The following is a 22,486-nucleotide window of genomic DNA, read 5'->3' on the forward strand; positions in this document are numbered from 1 at the left end:
TGAGAGAGAGATGGAAGAGTGAGAGAGAGAGATGGAAGAGTGAGAGAGAGAGATGGAAGAGTGAGAGAGAGAGATGGAAGAGTGAGAGAGAGAGATGGAAGAGTGAGAGAGAGAGATGGAAGAGTGAGAGAGAGATGGAAGAGTGAGAGAGAGAGATGGAAGAGTGAGAGAGAGAGATGGAAGAGTGAGAGAGAGAGAGAGAGAGAGAGAGTGAGAGAGAGAGATGGAAAGAGTGAGAGAGAGAGATGGAAGAGTGAGAGAGAGAGATGGAAGAGTGAGAGAGAGAGATGGAAGAGTGAGAGAGAGAGATGGAAGAGTGAGAGAGAGAGATGGAGAGGAGAGAGAGAGAGGAAGAGTGAGAGAGAGATGGAAGAGTGAGAGAGAGAGATGGAAGAGTGAGAGAGAGAGATGGAAGAGTGAGAGAGAGAGATGGAAGAGTGAGAGAGAGAGATGGAAGAGTGAGAGAGAGAGATGGAAGAGTGAGAGAGAGAGATGGAAGAGTGAGAGAGAGAGATGGAAGAGTGAGAGAGAGATGGAAGAGTGAGAGAGAGAGATGGAAGAGTGAGAGAGAGAGATGGAAGAGTGAGAGAGAGAGATGGAAGAGTGAGAGAGAGAGATGGAAGAGTGAGAGAGAGAGATGGAAGAGTGAGAGAGAGAGATGGAAGAGTGAGAGAGAGAGATGGAAGAGTGAGAGAGAGAGATGGAAGAGTGAGAGAGAGAGAGATGGAGAAGAGTGAGAGAGAGAGATGGAAGAGTGAGAGAGAGAGATGGAGAGTGAGAGAGAGAGTGGAAGAGTGAGAGAGAGAGATGGAAGAGTGAGAGAGAGAGAGGGAAGAGTGAGAGAGAGAGGAAGGTGGAGAGGAGAGAGAGAGAGAGGTGGAAGTGTGAGAGAGAGAGAGAGAGGTGGAAGTGTGAGAGAGAGAGAGAGAGGTGGAAGTGTGAGAGAGAGAGAGAGGAGAGAGAGAGAGGTGGAAGTGTGAGAGAGAGAGAGAGGTGGAAGTGTGAGAGAGAGAGAGAGAGGTGGAAGTGTGAGAGAGAGAGAGAGAGGTGGAAGTGTGAGAGAGAGAGAGAGGTGGAAGTGTGAGAGAGAGAGAGCGAGGTGGAAGTGTGAGAGAGAGAGAGCGAGGTGGAAGTGTGAGAGAGAGAGAGCGAGGTGGAAGTGTGAGAGAGAGAGAGCGAGGTGGAAGTGTGAGAGAGAGAGAGATGGAAGTGTGAGAGAGAGAGAGAGATGGAAGTGTGAGAGTGAGAGAGAGAGAGAGAGATGGAAGTGTGAGAGAGAGAGAGAGAGAGAGAGAGAGAGAGAGAGATGGAAGTGTGAGAGAGAGAGAGAGAGAGAGAGAGAGAGAGAGAGGTGGAAGAGGAGGCAGAAGATGGCTTTGATATTCCAGAGAGAATTAGAAATTATGCCTCCTCCAAGATTGTTTTTCTGACATTCAGCATAAATGCATAGATAGTGCAGGGGTCAAAGTGGTGAGAGGTACAGCTGGATGTCATCTAGTTACACAGGGAAACTGATCCCTTGTCTGCAGACATTGTCGAATGTAGATGTAGAACCAAAAGAGACAAAGGATGGATTCTTAAGGGGCTCTCATGGTGGCAGTGCAGGGATAAGAAGAGAAATAATTAGTACAGACACTATGACTATGATTGAACAGACAAGAATGGAGGCATGTAAGGCTAGTCCAACTGAGCTGAGCAATGGAGAAGGATGATGTGATTGACTGGCCAAAGGCTGTACAGAGGCTAAGAAATGATGATGTACCAGTCACCGAGAATGTAATTTCTGTTGCTAGGAGAGGGAACAGCTGATATCAGTGAGCACTGGGCTTAATAGTAGTAATTACATGGCATTGGGGGGGGGGCGGCGATAGAATAGAGAATAAAGTCGAAGATGGTCTGTAGTGTAACAAAAGGAGTTTGGGGACTGGAGAGATGACCTCCAAAAGGCCTATTTTTTTCTAATTGTTCACCAATTATATTTTAATGCAGCCATAGTATGAGCAAAGTTTCAAACTGGGGTCCACAAGGGGATCACAAAGCTGACTTGTTAGTAGATTATTTCTGTTATTCTATACTGATAGTAAGCATGTTCTGTGAGGACAGTACCATATACACGAGACATTATCTTTTGACGGAGGAATCAGGGACCGTCTGTCTCCCTGAAGAGAAGTTGAAAAGCCTCCACAATAAATAAAAAGCTACATCTCTCACCTCCTGAGTACCTGGATACTTGCTCGCACTGGCACTTCAACTCTTCATAAATGCCACCGTACGCTTCATGCATCTTCTCAAACTCCTCCGAAGACATTGTAAAGGTGATTTTAAACAATATTAACACTGAGGAAAACAAACAGCGGCCACAAAAACATCCCCCACACTTCCGGCTTCTCAGGCCCCGCCTTCTTCCGCAATCACATGACTTCATTTTCCAAAGCCCTGATTTTCTTCAACAGTATAGGTGCATTTTAACCATCATTTCCGTTCATTAATACCCCATTAGAACGGCATCCAAGATTCCAGTGACAACCGGGCCTGATCCCGGGGGGAGGGAGTGTGAAAGGGGTCGGACCGGGCCTGATCCCGGGGGGAGGGGGAAAGGAGCCGGACCGGGCCTGATCCCGGGGGGAGGGAGTGTGAAAGGGGTCGGACCGGGCCTGATCCCGGGGGGAGGGGGAAAGGAGCCGGACCGGGCCTGATCCCGGGGGGAGGGGGAAAGGAGCCGGACCGGGCCTGATCCCGGGGGGTGGGGGAAAGGAGCCGGACCGGGCCTGATCCCGGGGGGAGGGGGAAAGGAGCCGGACCGCTCGCGGCATTCTGGGAGTTGTAGTTCCAGCTCTGGTTTAGAGACGCGGGAAGCGGGTGATTGACAGCTCGGGTACAGCTCCTTCCTGCAGCCACTCCAGGCCGGCGAAGATGTCAATGCTAGTGATCACCATCGGGGTCTGTGCAATCGCTGCTATTCTTTTCACAGCATTTGCCCCATATATCAGGTTAGTATTACCTCCAGATAATAATTATAAGCCCTGCTGGAGTACAAAGGTAAATATAAATTGCATTTAATTTTGCAGTCTGTATTTATGGTATCTCACGTATCAGTGTTGGTTCAAGTGCCTTTCGAACCTATGTTATCATTTATCACAGGGTACAGCGGGTTCGGAAGTTCGACTACGTTCGCTGGATTAAATTAATATTGATACAAAGAAAATTGCAAAGCGCACTGGTCAAGGGTTGGTCTTTGAATTGGAAGCATAGTAGTAGGATGTTGTATTTTTTAAAAATATAGATTGATGTACTTTGAATAATTTTTCGTCAGCCCTTGCATTTTTGACTTTTTAGAATGTTTTTATGGGTATTAAGTAAAAATTGCCGCTATGTCTCTTGGGGATTTTTTTCTTAAATGGGTATTTGCTGCAATGAAGCAAATCCTACCAACATAATCGGGCGACATAAACGAGAAACAACTTCTCTCTGTACCCAAATAAAATTCCATTTGGCAAAAAAGTCGCCCAATATTGCTGGAGAAATAATTGCAGTTTTGTTCGTAGAGTATTGTAATGATGTATAGGGCAATGTTTTAACATGAACCAGGCTGATACCACTGATCAGATCATGGATTGCAGGGAGGGACTTCTACTGTCCTTTATTTGGATTGGCTACTTGGGGTTTCTGCTGATTTGCAGTCACTGCCCTTCAGATGTATTTCAATTGTCATTGGATTGCTAAAGGCGCTACCTCATGCATGTGTTTCCCTCTGAAACAAGCTGCTTTCAACTGGTGACTTGAAATAATTAGCAAAAAAGGTCTTTTATCTTGAATAATAAACAATGTCGGATCTTACAATTGTTGATATTTTTCACATTTCCACAACAGAAATTATTAATGGCGCATTATTTTAATGTACAGCTTGGTCATTATGATCAATTTTCTATAACAAACTTGAGAACAAGCTACCAAAGAAATAACAGTATTACTGCACAAACCATTCTCAAAGCTCGTAAAAAGTGCTGTAGTAGCCTGTATCCAAAAATCTACAGGTAGAAGAGAGGATGAGGTGAAGTTTCACTGTCCTCAATCTCTCAAAAATACATTTGAATTCAGTAAACTAAGTTTTTTGGAAGCCAGCTAACCCTCATTCATGCTTTTGCTACCTCTCGACTATTCCAATGCACTTCTGCCCAGCCTCTCACCTTCCACCCTGCATAAATTTGATCTCATGCAGAACTCTGCTGTCTGTGTTTAAACTTGCACCAAGCCTCACTGAGTCCCACCTCGCCCATTTCCCTGGTAGAGTGGCAGTAGCTTCATGGAGCACAAGCCTACTATGGATAGGCTAGGGTTGTTTTCCTTAGAGCAAAGAAGGCTGAGGGGGGGACCTGACTGAAGAAAACAAAATTATGAGGGGCATGATAGGGTAGATAGGAAGAAACTTTTTCCCTTAGCGGAGGTGTTAATAACCAGGGGCCATAGTTTAAGGTAAGGGGCAGGAGGTTTCGGGATTTGAGGAAATTTTTTTTAACCCAGAGGGTGTTTGGAATCTGGAACACTGCCTGAAGGGGTGGTGGAGGCAGGAACCCTCACAACATTTAAGAAGTATTTAGATGAGTACTTGAAACGCCATAGCATACAAGGCCACGGGCCAAGTGCTGGAAAATGCGATTAGAATAGATAGGTGCTTGATGGCCGGCATGGACACGTTGGGCCAAAGGGCCTGTTTCTGTGCTGTATAACTCTATGACTGTCTTTGGATGACAGCATTCGTGCTTGCATTTCTGCCACTCTGCCAGGATCCCTGCTGTTGTAGTCAGTCAGCCGGCCCAGAATACTGCCACCCATGGCGAGATGGTGCAGTCTGAAGCTGGACCTGCTCGAGGTTGCCCATTAAGGCATCTGCAGTCTCCTCAATTGAAGGTCAGCAGCCTTCCACCATCCATGCTGCTGCTACTATGGAAACACCTCACAGGAGTGCTTGGAATAGGCAAAGTTACACGGAAGGGCACTAATGGAATAAAAAAGGCTGGTTAGTTTATTTCTGCATGCATTGTCATAATTTATAAATTTGGACTGAAATGTGTATTTTCTGGTGGTTTTTATTTTGTGTTGTCTAAAAGAGGATGATGTGATGGTCAGTGATGGGGAAAGGTATAGAGTGTGGCACTGTGAATGAACAGGTTCCTGATATCAATCAGAAATTATTTGATCACATAGAGCCTGGGTAGAAAGGGGCTGTCCACGTTGTAACCTCCTTTCCTCTTCCTGTTCCTCCACTTCCTGTTGCACTTTCTCCTCCTCTTTCTCCTTCTCGGCTTTCCGCTTGATAGTGGCAAGCTCAGTGCTCTCATAATGACCAGGTTGTGCAGCATCCAGCAAACTACCATAAATCTTCATATCCACTCAGCTAAGTACTGCAGGGCATGTGTGCGTAGGTTCTGGACTGGAGTCACGATCAAATGAGTGGAAAACCTTGGTCGACCAGTAGTCAGCCTTTGAAATACAGCTGGCACAATAGATAGCTGCTGACTGAACAAGTCATAACTGCTGCTAGTACACCGGAGATTCACCTGCAGAATGCACTGCTTGTGGTCGCACACCAGTTGTTTATTGAAGGCATGGAATTCCTTTTGTTTCAGGGAAATGGCAGAGTTCATATCAAGTGCACACAAAGCAATGTGTGTGCAGTCATTGGCACCCTCCGCAATGAGGAAGTCTGCAATCCAGTCAAACCCTCGTGCTCGCTCTGCCTGCTTGTCTCTGGCAAGATAGAGAGATGAAGCTGTCTGTCTGTATAGAGAAGCTCAGTGACCTCCCGTATGCAGCAGTGTAGTGCAAACTGCAAGATGTTGCTTGTTTCTTCAGCAATAGCCCAGAAGGAACTAGATGTATAAATGTTAAGAGCCACGGTCACCTTGACAACCATGGGCAATGTGGTCCTTGCCCTGCTTTGAGGTTACAGTTGTGGCTGCAGATGTTGGCAGATTTCAGTCACAATCTCTTTAGTGAAGTGAAGGTGTCTCATGCATTGGTCCTTGTTGAATTGCAGGTAAGAGAATCCCTCCCTAGAGACCCTGGGTGGAAATGGCCTCCTGCTGCAAGCCCATCTCCCTCTGCCTCTCCTTCTCCTTCCTCTTCTAGCATCTTGTCCTACTCTGGCCTCTGCTCATTCTCCCAGCCATGCTGTATTCCAAAAGGAAGGCCTACCAGGCCATCCATGTCTGGAAGCAACATTTTTCAGCACAAGCTTTTAAACCAACAAAAAAGTACTTCAGCAGCAGCCAGACCACTCCCTGTAGACTATTCAAATTTAATCATATAGGAAAGTGCCAAAAGCATGTAGAATTGCACCAGCAGCCAGAAGCAATAAATAAGAAGTTCATGATCCCTTTAAGAAGTGCTGATGGGTGTGGGTGTGGGTGTGGGTCCTTCATGCCATTGAATATGGCTTCAGCTGTGCTTGTTTAAGAGAGGGTGTTGGCTGGAGCATGACATTTGGAAATGGCAGCACTGGCATCATAATCTACCTGCTCTGCAGGCTGCCAGTGATCATTGGGCTTGTGTGCAAACTACTGAATCCTGTCATAAGTGTGTGCACATCTAGGACCCGATTTTCGACCTTTAGGAGGTTGATTATCATCTTAAAAGAAGGGCGCTACAGAGCCCAATTTCTCCCCTATTTATCCAGGACAAAATCGATTAACATTTGGAAAAGTATGGGCTAAACATGAAAGTCAGTACGGATTTGTTGAAGCAAATCATGTTCAACTCGTCTAATCTAGTTCTTTAATAAAGTTGCAAAGGGGGTTGATGAACATAGTGCAGATAATGTGTGTGTGGACTTTCAAAAGGCGTTTCACTAAATACCACAGAATAGACTTGCTAGCAGAATTAATACCCATGGTATTAAAGGGACAGTGGCTGCATCGATACAAAATTGGCTAAGGGACAGAAAGCAGAGAGTAATGGTGAATAATTGTTTTTCAGACTGGAGGGAGGGACACAGTAATGTTTCCTAGGGGTCAGTATTGGGACCACTGCTCTTTTTGACCTGGACTTATGTATATGGGGCATAATTTCAAAGTTTGCAGATGATACGAAACTCGGAAATGCAGCAAACGGTGCGGACAGTAACAGACTGCAGGAGGATGTAGACAGCTTGGTGAAATGGGCAGGTGCAAGGCAGATGGAATTTAAAGCTGAGGAGTGTGAAGTGCTTCATTTCGTTAGGAAGAATGAGAGGCAATGTAAACTAAATGATACAGTTCTAAAGGGGGTGCAGGAACAAGGAGACCTGGAGGTGTATGTACACAAATCTTTGAAGGTGGCAGGACAAGTTGAAAAAGCATATGGAAACCTTGATTGTATTAATAGCGGACTAGAGTACAAAATCAAGGAAGTTATGCTAAACATTTATAAAACACTGGTTTGGCCTCAGCTGGAGTATTGTGTTGAGTTCTGGGCACCACACTTTAGGAAGGATGTCAAGGCCTTTGAAAGGATGCAGAAGAGATTTACTAGAATGGCACCAGCAATGAAGGACTTCTGTCATGTGCAGAGACTGGAGAAGCAGGCGTTTTTCTCCTTAGAGCAGAAACGGTTAACAGGAGATTTGATAGAGGTGTTCAAAACCGTAAATTGTTTTAGTAGAATAAATAAGGTGAAACTGTTTCTAGTGGCATCAGGAACCAGGGGACACAGATTTAAGTAATCAGAGGTGAAATGAGGATACATTATTTTACAAAGTGGGTTACTGTCATCTGGAATAAACTGCCTGAAAGAGTGGTGGAAGCAGATACAGTAGTAATATTCAAAAGAGAATTGGATAGATACTTGAAGGGAGAAAAAAATTGCAGGACTGTGGGGAAAGAGCAGGGGAGTGGGATTAATTGGATACTTCTACTGATGAGCCAGCACAGTCATGATGGGCCAAATAGCCTCCTTCTGTGCTGTATTATTCTATGATTGCTGCTCAGCAACACATTAAATTAGAACCAGGACTGAAACTAAGCACAGAAACTGGTGGCTTTATTCACATTACTCTAAGATCATTCATTGATAGGCGGCAGCAGGGTTGAAAGGGAAACAATGATTTTACTAAAGTATAAATGTTTATGAAATCAGAACCAATTCGTAAGAGCTGCCAAGTCGCCAAGGTAACAGCCACGATCTCCTGGATATGAGTCGACACCGGGCAGCTCACAGAAATTTATTAAACATTGTATTGTCCTCCTCTCCAAATCTCAATTCTAGATTAAATGGTGTATTTTCCTGCTGCCTATGTAGCAGAGTAACCCAGACATTTGTTACAAATCTGCAGAAATGACTGGGAGGAACAGACTAGTTGGCCCATCAAGCCAGCCCACACTCATGATGCCTGAAGCAACATGATTTGACACTTCCCCACACCTCCGCCACACAGCAATGTAATCTCCTGGGAGAGACAAACAACAACAATTTATATTTATCTCACCTATAATGTAATAAAATGTGCCAAGGTGTTTCACAGGAGCATTATAAAACACAATATGACACCGAGCCACATAAGGAGATGTTAGGTCAGATGATCAAAAGCTTAGAGAAAGAGGTAGGTTTAAAGGAGTGTCTTAAAGGAGAAAAGCGAGGTGGAGAGACAGAAAGATGTAGAGAGGGTATCCAGAGTTTGTGGCCTAGGCAGCTGTAGGCACAGCCACCAATGGTGGAGCGATTAAAATCAGGGATGCTCAAGAGGCCAGAATTAGAGGAGTGCAGATATCTGGGAGTCTTGTGAGGCTGGCAGAGATGGGGAGGGATGCAGCTATGGAGGGATTTGAAAACAAGGATGAGGATTTTAGAATCAAGACATTTTTTGACCAGGATACATGTAAGTTAGCGAGCACAGGGGTGATAGGGAAATGGGACTTGGTGCGAGTTAAGACACGGCAGCAGAGTTTTGAATGACTTCATGTTTCTGGAGGGCAGAATTTGGGAGACCAGCCAGGAGTGCGTTGGAATAGTCAGTTTAGAGGTGACAACGGCATGAATGAGGGATTCAGCAGCAAATGATCTGAGACAGGGGCGAAGTCAGGCAATATTATAGAGGTGGAGATAGATGGTCTTAATGATGGCGTGAAAAAGTCTAGAAAAAGAATCCCTAGGCCGAAAAGGGGAAAAGAAATGCCTCTCTCACCCCCTCAGGAGTACGAAACCAGTCTAGGAGATCACCATGCGTTCATTAACTGTTAAGTAATTATAATTTATTTTCTCTGTGCCCAATCCCCAATGCCTTGCCAATGAATCAAATAAACTCTCCTCACACTTATTAATTATTGATTGTATCTGAACAAGTTTTGTGGTCTGTTTTGAATCATCATGGCATACTCTAGAAAGTTTAAATACAGAAAAGAAAATTGGATTTACTTGAGTCAGGTAGAATAAAGAATGTTAAATTGACACACTTCTAACAACTGCACCCAAGAAAAGCAAAAGATGTCATACTTTCCAATTGCTTCACAGGAGATGTGCTGGTGGTGGAGTGTGTACATCCAATGCAAGACTAGATGGGAAAACTGTCTTGATTACAGGGGCTAACACTGGAATTGGAAAGGAAACAGCACGGGAACTGGCACAGAGAGGTGAGATATTGCTGGGCAATTATCACTTAAAAAACCCTGATTATTTGGTCATTTATTTCATTGCTATTTGGTTGCTGTATGCACCATTACCACAAGAAATACTGCATTTGAAAAAGAAGGCCCTCCACACATTAATGTATTTCCCTAGATTACAACAACGACTACATTTGAAATAAAATACGTAAAGTACATTTGAAAAGTACTTCGCTGGCTGTGACGCATTTTGTGTTATGATGAGGTTGTGAAAGGTGCTATATAATTTTTTTTTCTCTTTACTTAGAAGGTCCAACCGATGAGTTTAATTTCCCCTTTCCTTCCTTTGTTTTCCTAGAAGGTGGTTTTCGACTGAAATAAGCAGTTCTCTCTTATGCCAACCAAATGACTTATGTAAGGTACCATCAACAACAAGCCACCTAAACTTCACTACTAAAATTAGCCCCTTACATAAATACCACTCTGAATTTCTATACAGGAAGAACTAAACCATACACTGAATATTAAGTCAATATTGACACAGTGGCGCAGTGGTTAGCACCGCAGCCTCACAGCTCCAGCGACCCGGGTTCAGTTCTGGGTACTGCCTGTGTGGAGTTTGCAAGTTCTCCCTGTGTCTGCGTGGGTTTCCTCCGGGTGCTCCGGTTTCCTCCCACATGCCAAAGACTTGCAGGTTGGTAGGTAAATTGGCCGTTATAAATTGCCCCTAGTATAGGTAGGTGGTAGGGGAATATAGGGACAGGTGGGGATGTGGTAGGAATATGGGATTAGTGTAGGATTAGTATAAATGGGTGGTTGATGGTCGGCACAGACTCGGTGGGCCGAAGGGCCTGTTTCAGTGCTGTATCTCTAAACTAAACTAAACTAAAAATATATAAATATATGATTGTGTTTTTAATCAACAATAGTAATTAAAACAGGAAATACTGTCAATATGGTTCCTCACAGGTGCTCGGGTAATCATAGCATGCAGAGATTTGACAAAGGCAGAAGCTGCAGCCCACGAGATTCGCGAAGATACTGGAAATGAACAAGTTATTGTCCGGGAGCTGGATCTTGCCAACAATAGGTCTATATACCAATTTGCTGAAAGTGTCATTAAAGGTAATTTAGTACAACAAGTAATATTTTCTTTCCATTTACTGAATATTTATTTAGATTACTCAAATTAAATTATCAAGGAACATGAAAAGAAGTAGTGAAGTATCCTACAAACATATAACAAAAGAAAAATCATAATAGGGGCAGGGCCACTGAGGGATGTAGATGATAAACTGCCAGGTTATGTCAGCAAAATAGCAGAAATATAAATTAGTTACTTTGCCTCAGTATTTACAGATTAACAAGGTGGACAAGACATTAGAATAAGAAACCAAAGAAAATATATAGAAAAAGGGGAGAGAATTGATAAACTAGATCAACATAGAGGGGTTCAAAGCCCGGATCCAGATGGGTTACATCCGTGTATACTCAAAGAACCGAAGGAAGCACGCTTGGAGTACTGTGAACAGTTCTGGTCTCTATATTATAAAAGGATATTGAAGCACTAGAGTAGGTGAAAATAAGATTTACTAGAATGATACTAGAACTGTGAACTTATACCTATCAGGAAAGAATGAACAGGCTGGGGCTCTTTTCTCTCAAAATGAAAAGACTGAGGGCTGACTTCATAGAGGCCTTTAAAATAATTAAAGTAGTTATAATGGGGACTTGAATTATCCTAATATAGACTGGGACAGTTATAGTGTAAAGGGCAGAGAGGGGCAAGAGTTTCTAAAGTGTGTTCAGGAGAATTTTCTACATCAGTATGTTTCCAGTCCAATGAGAAAGGAGACATTGCTGGATCTGGTTCTGGAGAATGAGGTTGATGAAGTGAATCAAGTGTCAGTAAGGGAACATTTAGGGAACAGTGACCATAGCATCATAAGGTTTCAGTTGGCTATGGAAAAGGACAAGGAGCAATCCAGTACAAAAATAATTAACTGGGGGAGGGCCAACTTCATTGGGGTGAGAACAGATCTGGCCCAGGTAAATTGGCATCAAGATTGGGAGCCAAAACTGTAACGGAACAATGGGCTCCCTTTAAAGAGGAGCTGGTTTGGCTACTGTCAAGGTACATTCCCACAAGTAGGAAAGGTAAAGCAATCAAATCCAGAGCTTCCTGGATGACGAAAGAGATAGAGAGTAAGATGAAGTGGAGAAAGAGTACTTATGACAGATGTCAGGGGATAATACAAGCGAGAACCAGCCTGAATATAGAAGGTTCAGAGGGGAAATGAAAAAACTAATAAGAGAAGCAAAGAGAGAGTATGAGAAGAAACTGGTAGCTAACAAAAGGGAATCCAGAAGTCTTCTATAGACATATAAATAGTAAAACTGTGGTAAAAGGAGGAGAAGGGCTGATTACGGACCTAAAGAGGATTTACGAATGGATGCAGAGACATACTGAGGTACTAATTGAGTACCTTGCATTTGTTTTACAAAGGAAGAAGATGCTGCCCAAGTCATATTGAAAGGAGGTAGTTGAGACACTGGATGGGCTGGAGGAGGTATCACATAGGCTGGCTGTACTTAAGGTTGATAAGTCACCAGGACCAGATGAGTTACACCCAAGGATACTGAAGGAAGTAAGGGTGGAAATTGTGGAGGTGCTGGCCATAATCTTCCAAAGCTGCTTAGATATGGGTGAGCTAGAGAGGACTGGAGAATTGCAAATGTTACACCCTTGTACAAGAAAGGGTGGAAGGATGAGCCCAGCAATTACAGGCCAGTCAGTTTAACTTCCATGATGGAAAAACTTTTAGAAGCGATCATCCAGGACAAAATTAAGGCAAATGTGGATTAATTGAGGCAAACCCACTTGAATTTTTTGATGAGGTAACAGAGAGTTTTGGTAAGGGTAATGTGGTTTAAACGCCTGCTCAGCTCGGGAAACAGAAACCGACCCAAACCCGACCGAACCACAGCGGGCCCAAGCCCGACCCGGCCCGAGTCCCTCCGATTTTGCCCCGACCTGACCCAACCCGAGCCCGCCCTGAGTCGACCCGACCCGAGCCTGACTCAACCATCCCTTTACTTACCTTCGGACTCGGAACCTCCAGGAAGCTGCAGCACGTGCGTGATGATGTCATAGTGACATCACTCACTCACTGCGCGGACTCAGTTTTGTCCCGGACTCCCAGCTCAGGTAAGTTTTTTAATTTCAATACTTAACAGCAGAGCACTTACCGTGTGTGTCCGGCCCAACCCGACCCGACCTGGACTCAGCCTGACCCGACCCAAGCCTGAAAGCCAGATCCAGAAGATGGGCCCGACCCGACCCGACCTGACCCGAACCCCACACATGTCGACGGGTCCTTTTGGGTTTGGGTTGGGTAGCAGGCCTCTAATGTGGTTGATGTGGTGTACATGGACTTCCAAAAGGCTTTTGATAAAGTGCTACATAACAGGCTTGTTAGCAAAGTTAGAGCCCATGGAATAAAAGGGACAGGGGCAGCATGTATATGAAATTGGCTGAATGACAGGAAACAGTAGTGGTGAACAGTTGTTTTTCCGACTCGACAGAGGTATATATTGGGGTTCCCCACGTGTCATTGTTAGTGCCTTTGCTTTTCCAGTTATATATTAATGACCTAGACTTGGGTGTTCAGGACACAATTTCAAAATTTGCAGATGACACAAAACTTGGAAGTATTGTGAACTGTGAGGAAGATCGTGATAAACTTCGAGAGCATAGACAGGCTGGTGGAATGGTGGAAAAACAGCAAATGAAATTTAATACAGGGAAGTGATTCATTTTGGTAGGAAGAACAAGGAGAGGCAATATAAAATAAAGGGTATAATTCTAAAAGGGGTGCAGGGGCAGAGGGACCTGGGGGTATATGTGCACAAATCATTGAAGGTGGCAGGGCAAGTTGAGAAAACACGGAATAAAGCATCTGGGATTCTGGGCTTTATAAGTAGGGGCATAGAGTTCAAAAGCAAGGAAGTTATGATGAACCCGTATAAAACACTGGTTCGGCCTCAACTGGAGTATTGTGTCCAGTTCTGGGCACAAAATTTTAGGAAGGATGTTAACGCATTAGAAAGGATGCAGAAAAGATTCACGAGAATGGTTCCAGGGAGGAGGAACTTCAGTTATGTGGATAGATTGGAGAAGCTGGGGCTGTTCTCCTTGGAGGAGAAGATTAAGAGGAGATTTGATGAAGGTGTTCAAAATCATAAGAGGTCTGGACAGAGTAGATAGGGAGAAACTGTTCCTATTGGTGGAAGGGTTGAGAACCAGAGGACACCGATTTAAGGTGAATGGCAGAAGAAGCAAGAACGACATGAGGAGAAAGGTTTTTATGCAGTGAGTGTTTAGGATCTGGAATGCACTGCCAGCGAGTGTGGTGGAGGCAGATTCAGTCATGGCTTTCAAAAGAGAATTGAATAATTATCTGAAGAAAATATATTTGCAGGGCTATGGGGGATAGGCGGAGAGGGGGGGGTGGTGCAAGTGGGACTAACTGAGTTGCTCTTGCAGAGAGCTGGAATGGACATGAGAGGCCAGATGGCCTCCTGTGCCGTAACCATTCTATAATTCTATGCTTAATTCACATATCTGATTCAACATTTTTTCAATACTAAATTCACATTTTCATGTGTTGTTCTATGTTACTTAATTCAAATTATTGAATAATTTTTTATTACTAAAATCAAATGGTCAGGAGTAGATTATTTGCCTGGGAGCTTTTGCGTGAATATTTGAGCTATTCATTTAAATCTCTCATAAACTAATATAATTTAAAATATGTGCAGTCTTTAAACGTGGAACTTCAGGGGTAATTTTGCATAACTTTATTGCCAATGTGGAGCGAGAGATTGGATAATACTACTACAACCCTGCTTCTCCAACCTGCACTTTCTGCAAGTGAAGCTCTGCATGAGCAGCTGCAGTAACAGACCCTCACAAAGCTACTTCTTTGAATTGGTAGGTTTTAAAGGCCACCTCTGCCCGTGTTCCCAGTAAAACCCTAATTCCCTAACCTTTCACCTAACTATTCCTCTTGGGGGAAATTGGAAAGAGACTTTTGGCTTCCTTTTCTGATCATACCAGTGATCCCACAGCACTATTCAAATTCATGTCCTCCCAGTATTCTGGCCGAGATTCGTCCCTAAACCAATATCACCTAACAACTGATTGGTTTTTCATTCCATTGCTCTTTGTGGAAATTACTAACAGAGAAAGACTATTAAATTTACCAATGTGATATAGGCAATTAATTCATTTAAGCACTTTAAAATTATTTACTGTGAAAGGCCAGGCAATTGTTTTGTATTATTGTTGGGTTAGAACTGATCATTTCAATGCCATAAGATGCCAATTGATCTAAATGGTGGTGAGACTGTATAATAACACTCAGTATTGAATGTTTTGCTCAGTCCTCCCAGGATTTAGTTCAAGTTCTGATATACGAACAGGGGCCTGTGTAAAATAATTTGGCCTGCACCTAAAACTATCCTAAAGCTCTCTTTATAATAAAATAAAAATTGGACCCTTAATACTAGATGGAAATGTTGGAAAAGAAACTCCTGCAGAATGCTGTAAAGCTGCATTTGCGCTACTGAAAACCAGTTGATTGACTAATTGTCATACTGTTTCTATTTGATTAAATTTTGAGGCCTGGAGTTTCTGCTAGGTTGCACTTTTTTGGCACAATTCAGTTGAAATCAGTCAAACCAGCGTAAAAGATTGTGGAATTTTAAGTGCATATTCTGCTCAGCGCAATTTGAGTTTCCATGACCTTTTGTGCTAGTTTAAAAAACATCGCCCACAAAACTGGCTATGTCCCAGATCAAATTAATCACCATTGCGCTTGTTCGGGAACCTTCGAGTGGCTTTAAAAATTAAGCTTTTTTTTAGGCACAAGGGCACAAATAGATGTGCTTCAAAAGTTTTTGGATATAAGAAACTGACTTCAGTACACCAACATAACTGGTAAATAATTTTTTTTAAGATATTTTCAGTTACTTAAAATTGGGTTTCTCACAATTGGTGGACTAGACACTGATAAAAATGATTTTTTTTGTGATAAACACCATCAAGTTACCACTATAAATATCAAGAAATATTTTTCAAGCAAAATTTAACAATAAAATGTTGTAAACCTTTGCCCAATTGTATTTTATGGCAGAAACTTGAGGAAAAAAGCAGTTCTCAGAACTAGTGAAATGTTGGTGAAATTTATGTCCTGGTGTACTTTCTCTATTGAAAACTGTTTCCTTAAACCCGTCTCCAGTTTCTCCTCTACCCTCATCTCCAACAATAAGTGCGAGGAGCTCATGGATTTCTTTTTCACTAAGATTGAGACCATCCAATCAGCTGCTTCTGCCACGCCCCTCCCTTCTACTAACCCACCTGGCCATACCTCCTATAATTGCTCCCTCTGCCCTAGCCTTGAACTCGCATCTTTCTCTAGTGTCTCTCCTATTTCCCCTCATGCTCTGTCTGAGCTCATCTTGTCCATGAGACCCACCTCCTGCTCCCTCGACCCTATTCCCACTGAATTGCTGACCACCCACATCACTTCCTGGCTCCCACGTTAGCTGATATTATTAACGGCTCTTTCTCCTCAGTTATTGTCCCCCTCGCCTTCAAATCTGCTGTCATCACCTGTCTCCTCGAAAAACCAACCCCTGATCCCTCCATCCTTGCAAACTACCATCCCATCTCCAACCTCCCTTTATTCTGTCACCTCCCATATCTGTTCCCATCTTTCCCAGAACTCCATGTTTGAATCCCTCCAATCAGGTTTCCAACACTGCCACAGTACTGAAACAGCTCTCCTCAAAGTCACAACAACATCCAGTGTGACTGTGACAAAGGTGAACTGTCTCTCTTTGTCCTTTTTGACTTGTCTGCAGCTTTTGACACAGTTGATCACATCCTTCTCCTCCAGCGCCCCTCCATTGTCGTCCAGTTGGTGGGACTGCCCTCACCTGGTTCTATTCATATCTATCTAATCATAGTCAGAGAATCACCTGCATGGCTTCTCTTCTCGATCCCCCCCTGTTACCCCGGTATCCCCTAAGAATCTATCCTTGGTCCCCTTCTAATTCTCATCAACATGCTGTCCCTCAGCAGCAGCATCTGAAAAAACATTAATTTTCACACATATACTGACAACAACCAGTTCAAGCTCACCACAACCTCTTTTGACCCTCCCGCTGTCTCTAAATTGTCAGACTGCTTATCTGACATCCAGTACTGGATGAGCAGAATTTTTCACCAACTAAATACTGGGAAGACTGAAGCCATTGTCTTCAGTTCCCACCTCAAAGTCCCACCCTTGCTACCGACTCCATCCCTCTCCCTGGCAACTGTCTGTTAGTAAACCAGGCTGTTTGCAACTTTAGTGTCACATTTGACCCCGAGATGAGCTTCCAATCACATAACCTTGCCGTCCCTAAGACTGCCTATTTCCACCTTGGTAACATTGCTTAGCTCAGCTCATCTGCTGATGAACCCCTCAACTGTGCCTTTGTTATTTTATTTAGAGATACAGCACTGAAACAGGCCCTTTGGCCCACCGAGTCTGTGCCGACCATCAACCACCCATTTATACTAATCCTACATTAATCCCATTACCCTCACATATCCCCACCTTCCCTCAATTCCCCTACCACCTACCTATACTAGGGGCAATTTATAGTGGCCAATTTATCTATCAACCTGCAAGTCTTTGGCTGTGGGAGGAAACCGGAGCACCCGGCGAAAACCCACGCAGTCACAGGGAGAACTTGCAAACTCCGCACAGGCAGGACCCAGAATCGAACCCGGGTCGCTGGAGCTGTGAGGCTGCGGTGCTAACCACTGCGCCACGGTGCCACCTTTGTTAGCTCTCGACTTAATTATTCCAATGCACTCCAGGCCGGTTTCCCATATTTTACCCTTCATAAACTTAAGGTCATCTAAAACTTGCTGCCCATGTCATTACTTGCACCAAGACCCGTTCATCCATCACCCATGTGCTCGCTCTGTGGATTGTGCTCCAAAGAGTGGGAGATCTGAAACAGATGCCTTCATTCGGACTGGGGTCAAGCAAGGCATGGTGATAGCTTCCCATACTATTTACAATCTACCTGACAGTGGCTATCCACCTCGTGAAAGATCAGCTGCCCTCTGGTGTTTGTATTGAATACCGCCTAGATGGAAAACTCTTCAACCACAGTCGCCTCTGTGCCAAAACTAAACTGACCACCATAGACATACATGATCTATAGTTTGTGGATGACTGTAGTGTTGTTACCTACTCTGCACCAGATTTGCAAGCCGCTCTTGATCTCTTCAATTCTGCATACAAGAGACTCAGCCTGTCCTTGAACGTTGCCAAAACAAAACTCATATCAACCCACACCTGGTCAGCCAAATATTCCACCCCCCCATATATGTTGAAGGAGAGACTTTGGAATATGTTGAGCACTTCCCATACCTTGGCAAACACCTCTCTCAAAAGGCCACCATTGACAAGGTGATCCAACACCGGATCAGCTGCGCCAGCTCAGCCTTCTAAAAACTACGGCAGCGAGTATTTGACAACAAAGACCTCCGGAAGTCAACAGAATTCCTAGTGTACAGAGCAGTTGTTGTCACCACACTCCTGTACTGCAGTGAGACCTGAACTGTGTGTATCAGCGTCATATAAGAATGCTTGAGAAATTACATCAGCAATGCCTCTGCCGCATCCCCCGGATTCAATGGGAGAAGCATTGAACAAACACTAGTGTCTTTCTTGAAGCCAGCTCCACAAGCATTCAGGCAAAACTCCTGAAAAACCAACTTTGATAGACTTCACACTATGTCCAGGTGACTGAAAATTGTCTTCCCCACCAGGTCCTGTTTTCTCAACTCTCAAATGGCCAGCGCTCCAGGACAGGACAAAGAAAATGCTTCAAAGACATTTTGAAGCTCTCTTTGAAGCTCGGCAGCCTTGCCATTGATGACTGGGAGCAGCTTGCTACCAATTGTTCAAAATGGCAACAACTTGTCCATCAAGCTGCATCATACTTTGAGTCCAAATGCCTTAATGATGAGGCACAGCGGTGACAGAGAAGGAAAGAAAAGGAAACAAATCCTGCATTCCAGATCCCGCTACCTCATGGGACATCCTGCCCCATGTGCCCAAAGATCTGTGGGGCGAGAATCGCCCTGTTCAGTCACCAGAAGACCCATGGCAGAAACTAGTGACCTTGAGTAGACATTGTCCTCAAATCGAGGGACAGCTGACGACGATGACTCTCACTGACGTACATTGGCTCCTGGTTAAGCAACACCTCAATTTTAAAAATCTCCTTCCTGTTTTCATAGCCCTCCATGGCCTGGCCACAACAAATGAAAATCTTTTGGCAGCAATTAAATAAATTCTTATAACCTGGAAATTGTTTGGTGTGAAACATTGGCACGGTGTGTTGAAGCACCAGTTTGGCACAGCCAAAGAATGGGAGAACACGAGGCCAACTCTCTGTTCCACTAAGCTCCTTCCCTCAGCTGCACTGCTGCATTGAGCTGGAGGACCAGAGGACACAGCCTGTGCTTGAAGGGGGTAAAATCAAAACTAATCTACGGAAACAATATTTCAGTGAGTGAGTGGTCAATCTGTGGAACAGACTCTGACTGTGAAAACAGTTGGTATTGATCTGTTCAAATGCATATTAAATAGAGTGCTTTCAGAAATAACATATTGGGATACCGTATAGGAGTAATTTACGACATGACATGTGCCATGCTTGAGAGGGAAAAGGTGACTTTGGACCTGTGGTTCACAAAGCTGGGGTATGCCTCACATCATTTCTGGCTCTGTTGTAGACTAATTGATAGCTATAGTTAGTCAACAACTTCATTATCTTCTGGATGGTAGAAGACCAACTAGATAGGCCATGATCTTTTAACATCCAGCAATTTCTGTGACCATCTGCCTTTTCCAATGCAGGAGGTGCATGGTGTGGTCTGAAAGAGGGGGAGGGGTAAACTGGCAAACAGCTAATAAAAACAGAAAATGCTGGAAATACTAAGCAGGTCTGCCAGCCTCTGTGGCGAGAGAAGCAGGGTTAATGGGCTGAATTTTTCACGCTGCTGCCAAGATCGGCAGCGGCCATAAAAAGGACGGCCTGCACACGCAGGTTTCACTCGCGGAGCCATTATGATATTCAGTGCGGCAGCACATTTACATGGCCGGGGTGGACTGCCCCCCTCCCTTCCCCCCCCCCCCCCCCCAACCCCGATGACATGCAGGGGAAGGTGTTCCGTCCCCAGCTATGGTGTCCGGCATTACTGGAAAAAAATTAAAGAAATGTTTCCATCCCCTCTCCCATTCCCCCAATATCCATTTAGTTCGTTCCTTGCCCTCTTTCCCCCACCAAAATACTTACCTTGTGTGCCTGACCTTCCCCGCCCCCCCCCAAAGTTCATTAATTTTTACCTTCAATCCCTTCCCATTATCCTCTCCATCAATCAGAATAGTTTTTCCCCGCACTCCCGGCACCCCCCTCCCCGCACTGAAATTCTTAGCTGCTCCCACTCGGCACCGGTGTTCTGCATCGGAACTCCAATATCCACCTATATGGCACCGGAATGGATGACGGGAGTGGGTAAATATTTAATTTTGACTGTGGTAATGTTGGTCCAGTCGCCGAGCGGCAGGAGGCAGCCACGAAGCCTCACCACCACCTGCAATATGGGGCCGGGCCTTCCTGGCATCGAGGCCTGTGGCGGGCTTCTCCTGCAGGCATTTTCCAGGCAGGCCCGCCACGATCCCCACTTCGGGGGGCGGGGGGGGGGGGGGCCTGGAAAATCCAGCCCAATGTTTCGGGTCAGTGACCTGCTGAGCATTTCCAACATTTTCTGTATTTATTTCAGATTTCCAGCATCTGCAGTGCTTTGCTTTTTGTATTAGCAAACAGGTAAAACTGGGTAGAAAGATATGTGCCCTGATAACTTGGCACCACATGCAGAAGCAAAGAACAAAACCAACAGGCGTGCTTCCATTTTGTGACTTACTTTCTATTTCCCAATTCTATTTAATGACAGAGGAAAAACTGATCAACATTTTGATCAACAATGCTGGGGTGATGATGTGTCCCTTCATGAAAACAGGCGATGGGTTTGAGATGCACTTTGCTGTAAACCACCTGGGTAAGTTCATAACAACTTGCATAAATAGAACATCTTGTTACGACCAAGGCGGGAGGAGTGCACTGTCTTTCTCTAATTCCACTTCTCCATAGGTCACACCATATATTTACCCTGTTACCGATGTGGCCAATTATATACTCTATCTATTTTAGTTTCAGAATAAAACCCACCAGCCAGGTTTCTTTAATAAACAACAAAAGTATTAATTTATATAAAACAAGACTTAGTTAATAAAGATGCAAAGCTTTAAAAGTTTAAAATATGATGGTAAATATATACATTCCCTTCTAAATACCCAACACACACACACACACACTGGTTAAAAGAAAAAATAAAAATGCTTTGGCCAAAGTACTTATTAATTCTTGAAGAAAAGGGATAAGATATGTTATGTTCCAGATGACATGCAGTCTGGCGCCTGAGTACACGTAGACGGGTCACTGGGATCTTTTCAGAAGCAGTTCGTTCAGGAGATGTCGAGAGGAAGTCCTCCAAAAGCTTCTCAGGAAAAATGCAGCATCAGGCTTTACAGCTATCGCACACTGGACTTTTTTCAGGGTTTCTCAGAGAGGTGGAGAAAAGATGGCCTGGGTGTTTCTTTCAGCAGGTTACACACCCAACTAACACAAAACGGTATTCAAAAATGAAACCCACTCTGAGCACCATAAATCTTGACATGTCACTTTGTAAACAACTCCCATAGTCAGAAGGCACTTGTTGTTTACTTAGCTGAAGACATGTGACATCCAGGGCTGAATTTTATGCCCCGCTGCCCCAATGTGCTGGAAGGTGGCGGTGGGGGTGTAAAATGGTGCGGGAGGCTCGGTGGGCCCTTCCTGAACCGCTACTGCCTCCGCTGCCACTTTACATAGGACGGCAGCGGAAAAAAACAATCTCCCCCCCCCCCCCCCCACGCCTCCTCCCCACCCCAGGCCAATCAAAGCCTTTAAGTGGCCAATTAATGGCCACTTAAGGACCTCCGCCTGCCGCCACGGGGATTTTACCCATGACCGGTCAGGCAACCCAAGCCCGAGAAAAGCTGTCTGACTAAAAGCAGGCGGATTTCTGACGGCCTGGGGGTGGGGGGGGCCCTCATGATCAGGCACCCTGTTCCCAATGGAGGGCCACCCCCGATGTCCCAACCAACCCCAACACGCCCCCCCTGTACCCCCAGTCGACCACCCTTGCCTCGCCGATCACCCCCGGCGAGGATCCAAAACCTTGTTCCGGGGCCGTCCTTGATCTTTCTTCCGATGGCTGGTTTGAAGTCCCAGCAGTGGCCACCACTCCCAGTGGCACTGTTGGGACTAAGAACTGCTGGCCCGCTGATTGGCTGGCAGCTCCATTAGGCGGGACTTCCTACCTCAAGAGGTGGAAGTCCCGCCTCAGACCAATTAAAGGCCTAGGGACCGTAAAATGCAGGCCGGATCCCCAGGCCCAGCAGAGACAGGTTCACCACCGACTTTCCAGTCAGTGGACGGCTCCCGTCCGCCGAGTGTAAAATTCAGTCCCCAATAAATGTTTTTAAACAGAGTCCCTCCAGTGACCCTTTCAGAAAAAAAAAGTCCAGCATCCAGTGAATCCATCTGCACAATTCTAAAACACAAGTCCTCAAAAAATATTTTTAAAAAAGGAAGCACTTTCACAACAGTCTTTAACACATTTCTGTGAGCTTGCTGTGTGCAAACCAACTGACGCATTTGCCTACATCACAACA

At 44.7% G+C, this 22,486-nt stretch overlaps 2 protein-coding genes across 4 annotated transcripts in view; one reads left to right on the forward strand and one right to left on the reverse strand.

Annotated features, from left to right (window-relative positions):
- Positions 1 to 2,741, reverse strand: part of vti1b (vesicle transport through interaction with t-SNAREs 1B) — a 28,045-nt gene extending 25,304 nt beyond the window's left edge. The window contains exons 1-2 of one of the 2 annotated variants that reach the window (XM_068039435.1): positions 2,575 to 2,741; positions 2,212 to 2,532 (exon numbers count right to left, since the gene is read on the reverse strand). In XM_068039435.1, coding sequence (XP_067895536.1) covers positions 2,212 to 2,425 — 214 coding nt within the window. In that variant the 5' untranslated portion in view covers positions 2,426 to 2,532; positions 2,575 to 2,741. Of the gene's footprint in view, positions 1 to 2,211 lie in introns of both variants that reach the window. The other variant, XM_068039434.1, reaches the window with a different exon arrangement.
- Positions 2,742 to 2,811: 70 nt separating this feature from the next.
- The window catches only part of rdh12 (retinol dehydrogenase 12), a 29,777-nt gene continuing 10,102 nt past the window's right edge, over positions 2,812 to 22,486 (forward strand). The window contains exons 1-4 of one of the 2 annotated variants that reach the window (XM_068039433.1): positions 2,812 to 2,990; positions 9,484 to 9,602; positions 10,545 to 10,700; positions 20,665 to 20,769. In XM_068039433.1, coding sequence (XP_067895534.1) covers positions 2,914 to 2,990; positions 9,484 to 9,602; positions 10,545 to 10,700; positions 20,665 to 20,769 — 457 coding nt within the window. In that variant the 5' untranslated portion in view covers positions 2,812 to 2,913. The remainder of the gene's footprint in view (positions 2,991 to 9,483; positions 9,603 to 10,544; positions 10,701 to 20,664; positions 20,770 to 22,486) is intronic. The other variant, XM_068039432.1, reaches the window with a different exon arrangement.

Source organism: Heterodontus francisci, chromosome 9 (genome assembly GCF_036365525.1).
Source record: "Heterodontus francisci isolate sHetFra1 chromosome 9, sHetFra1.hap1, whole genome shotgun sequence".
In the NCBI taxonomy this organism is placed as follows: Eukaryota; Metazoa; Chordata; class Chondrichthyes; order Heterodontiformes; family Heterodontidae; genus Heterodontus; species Heterodontus francisci.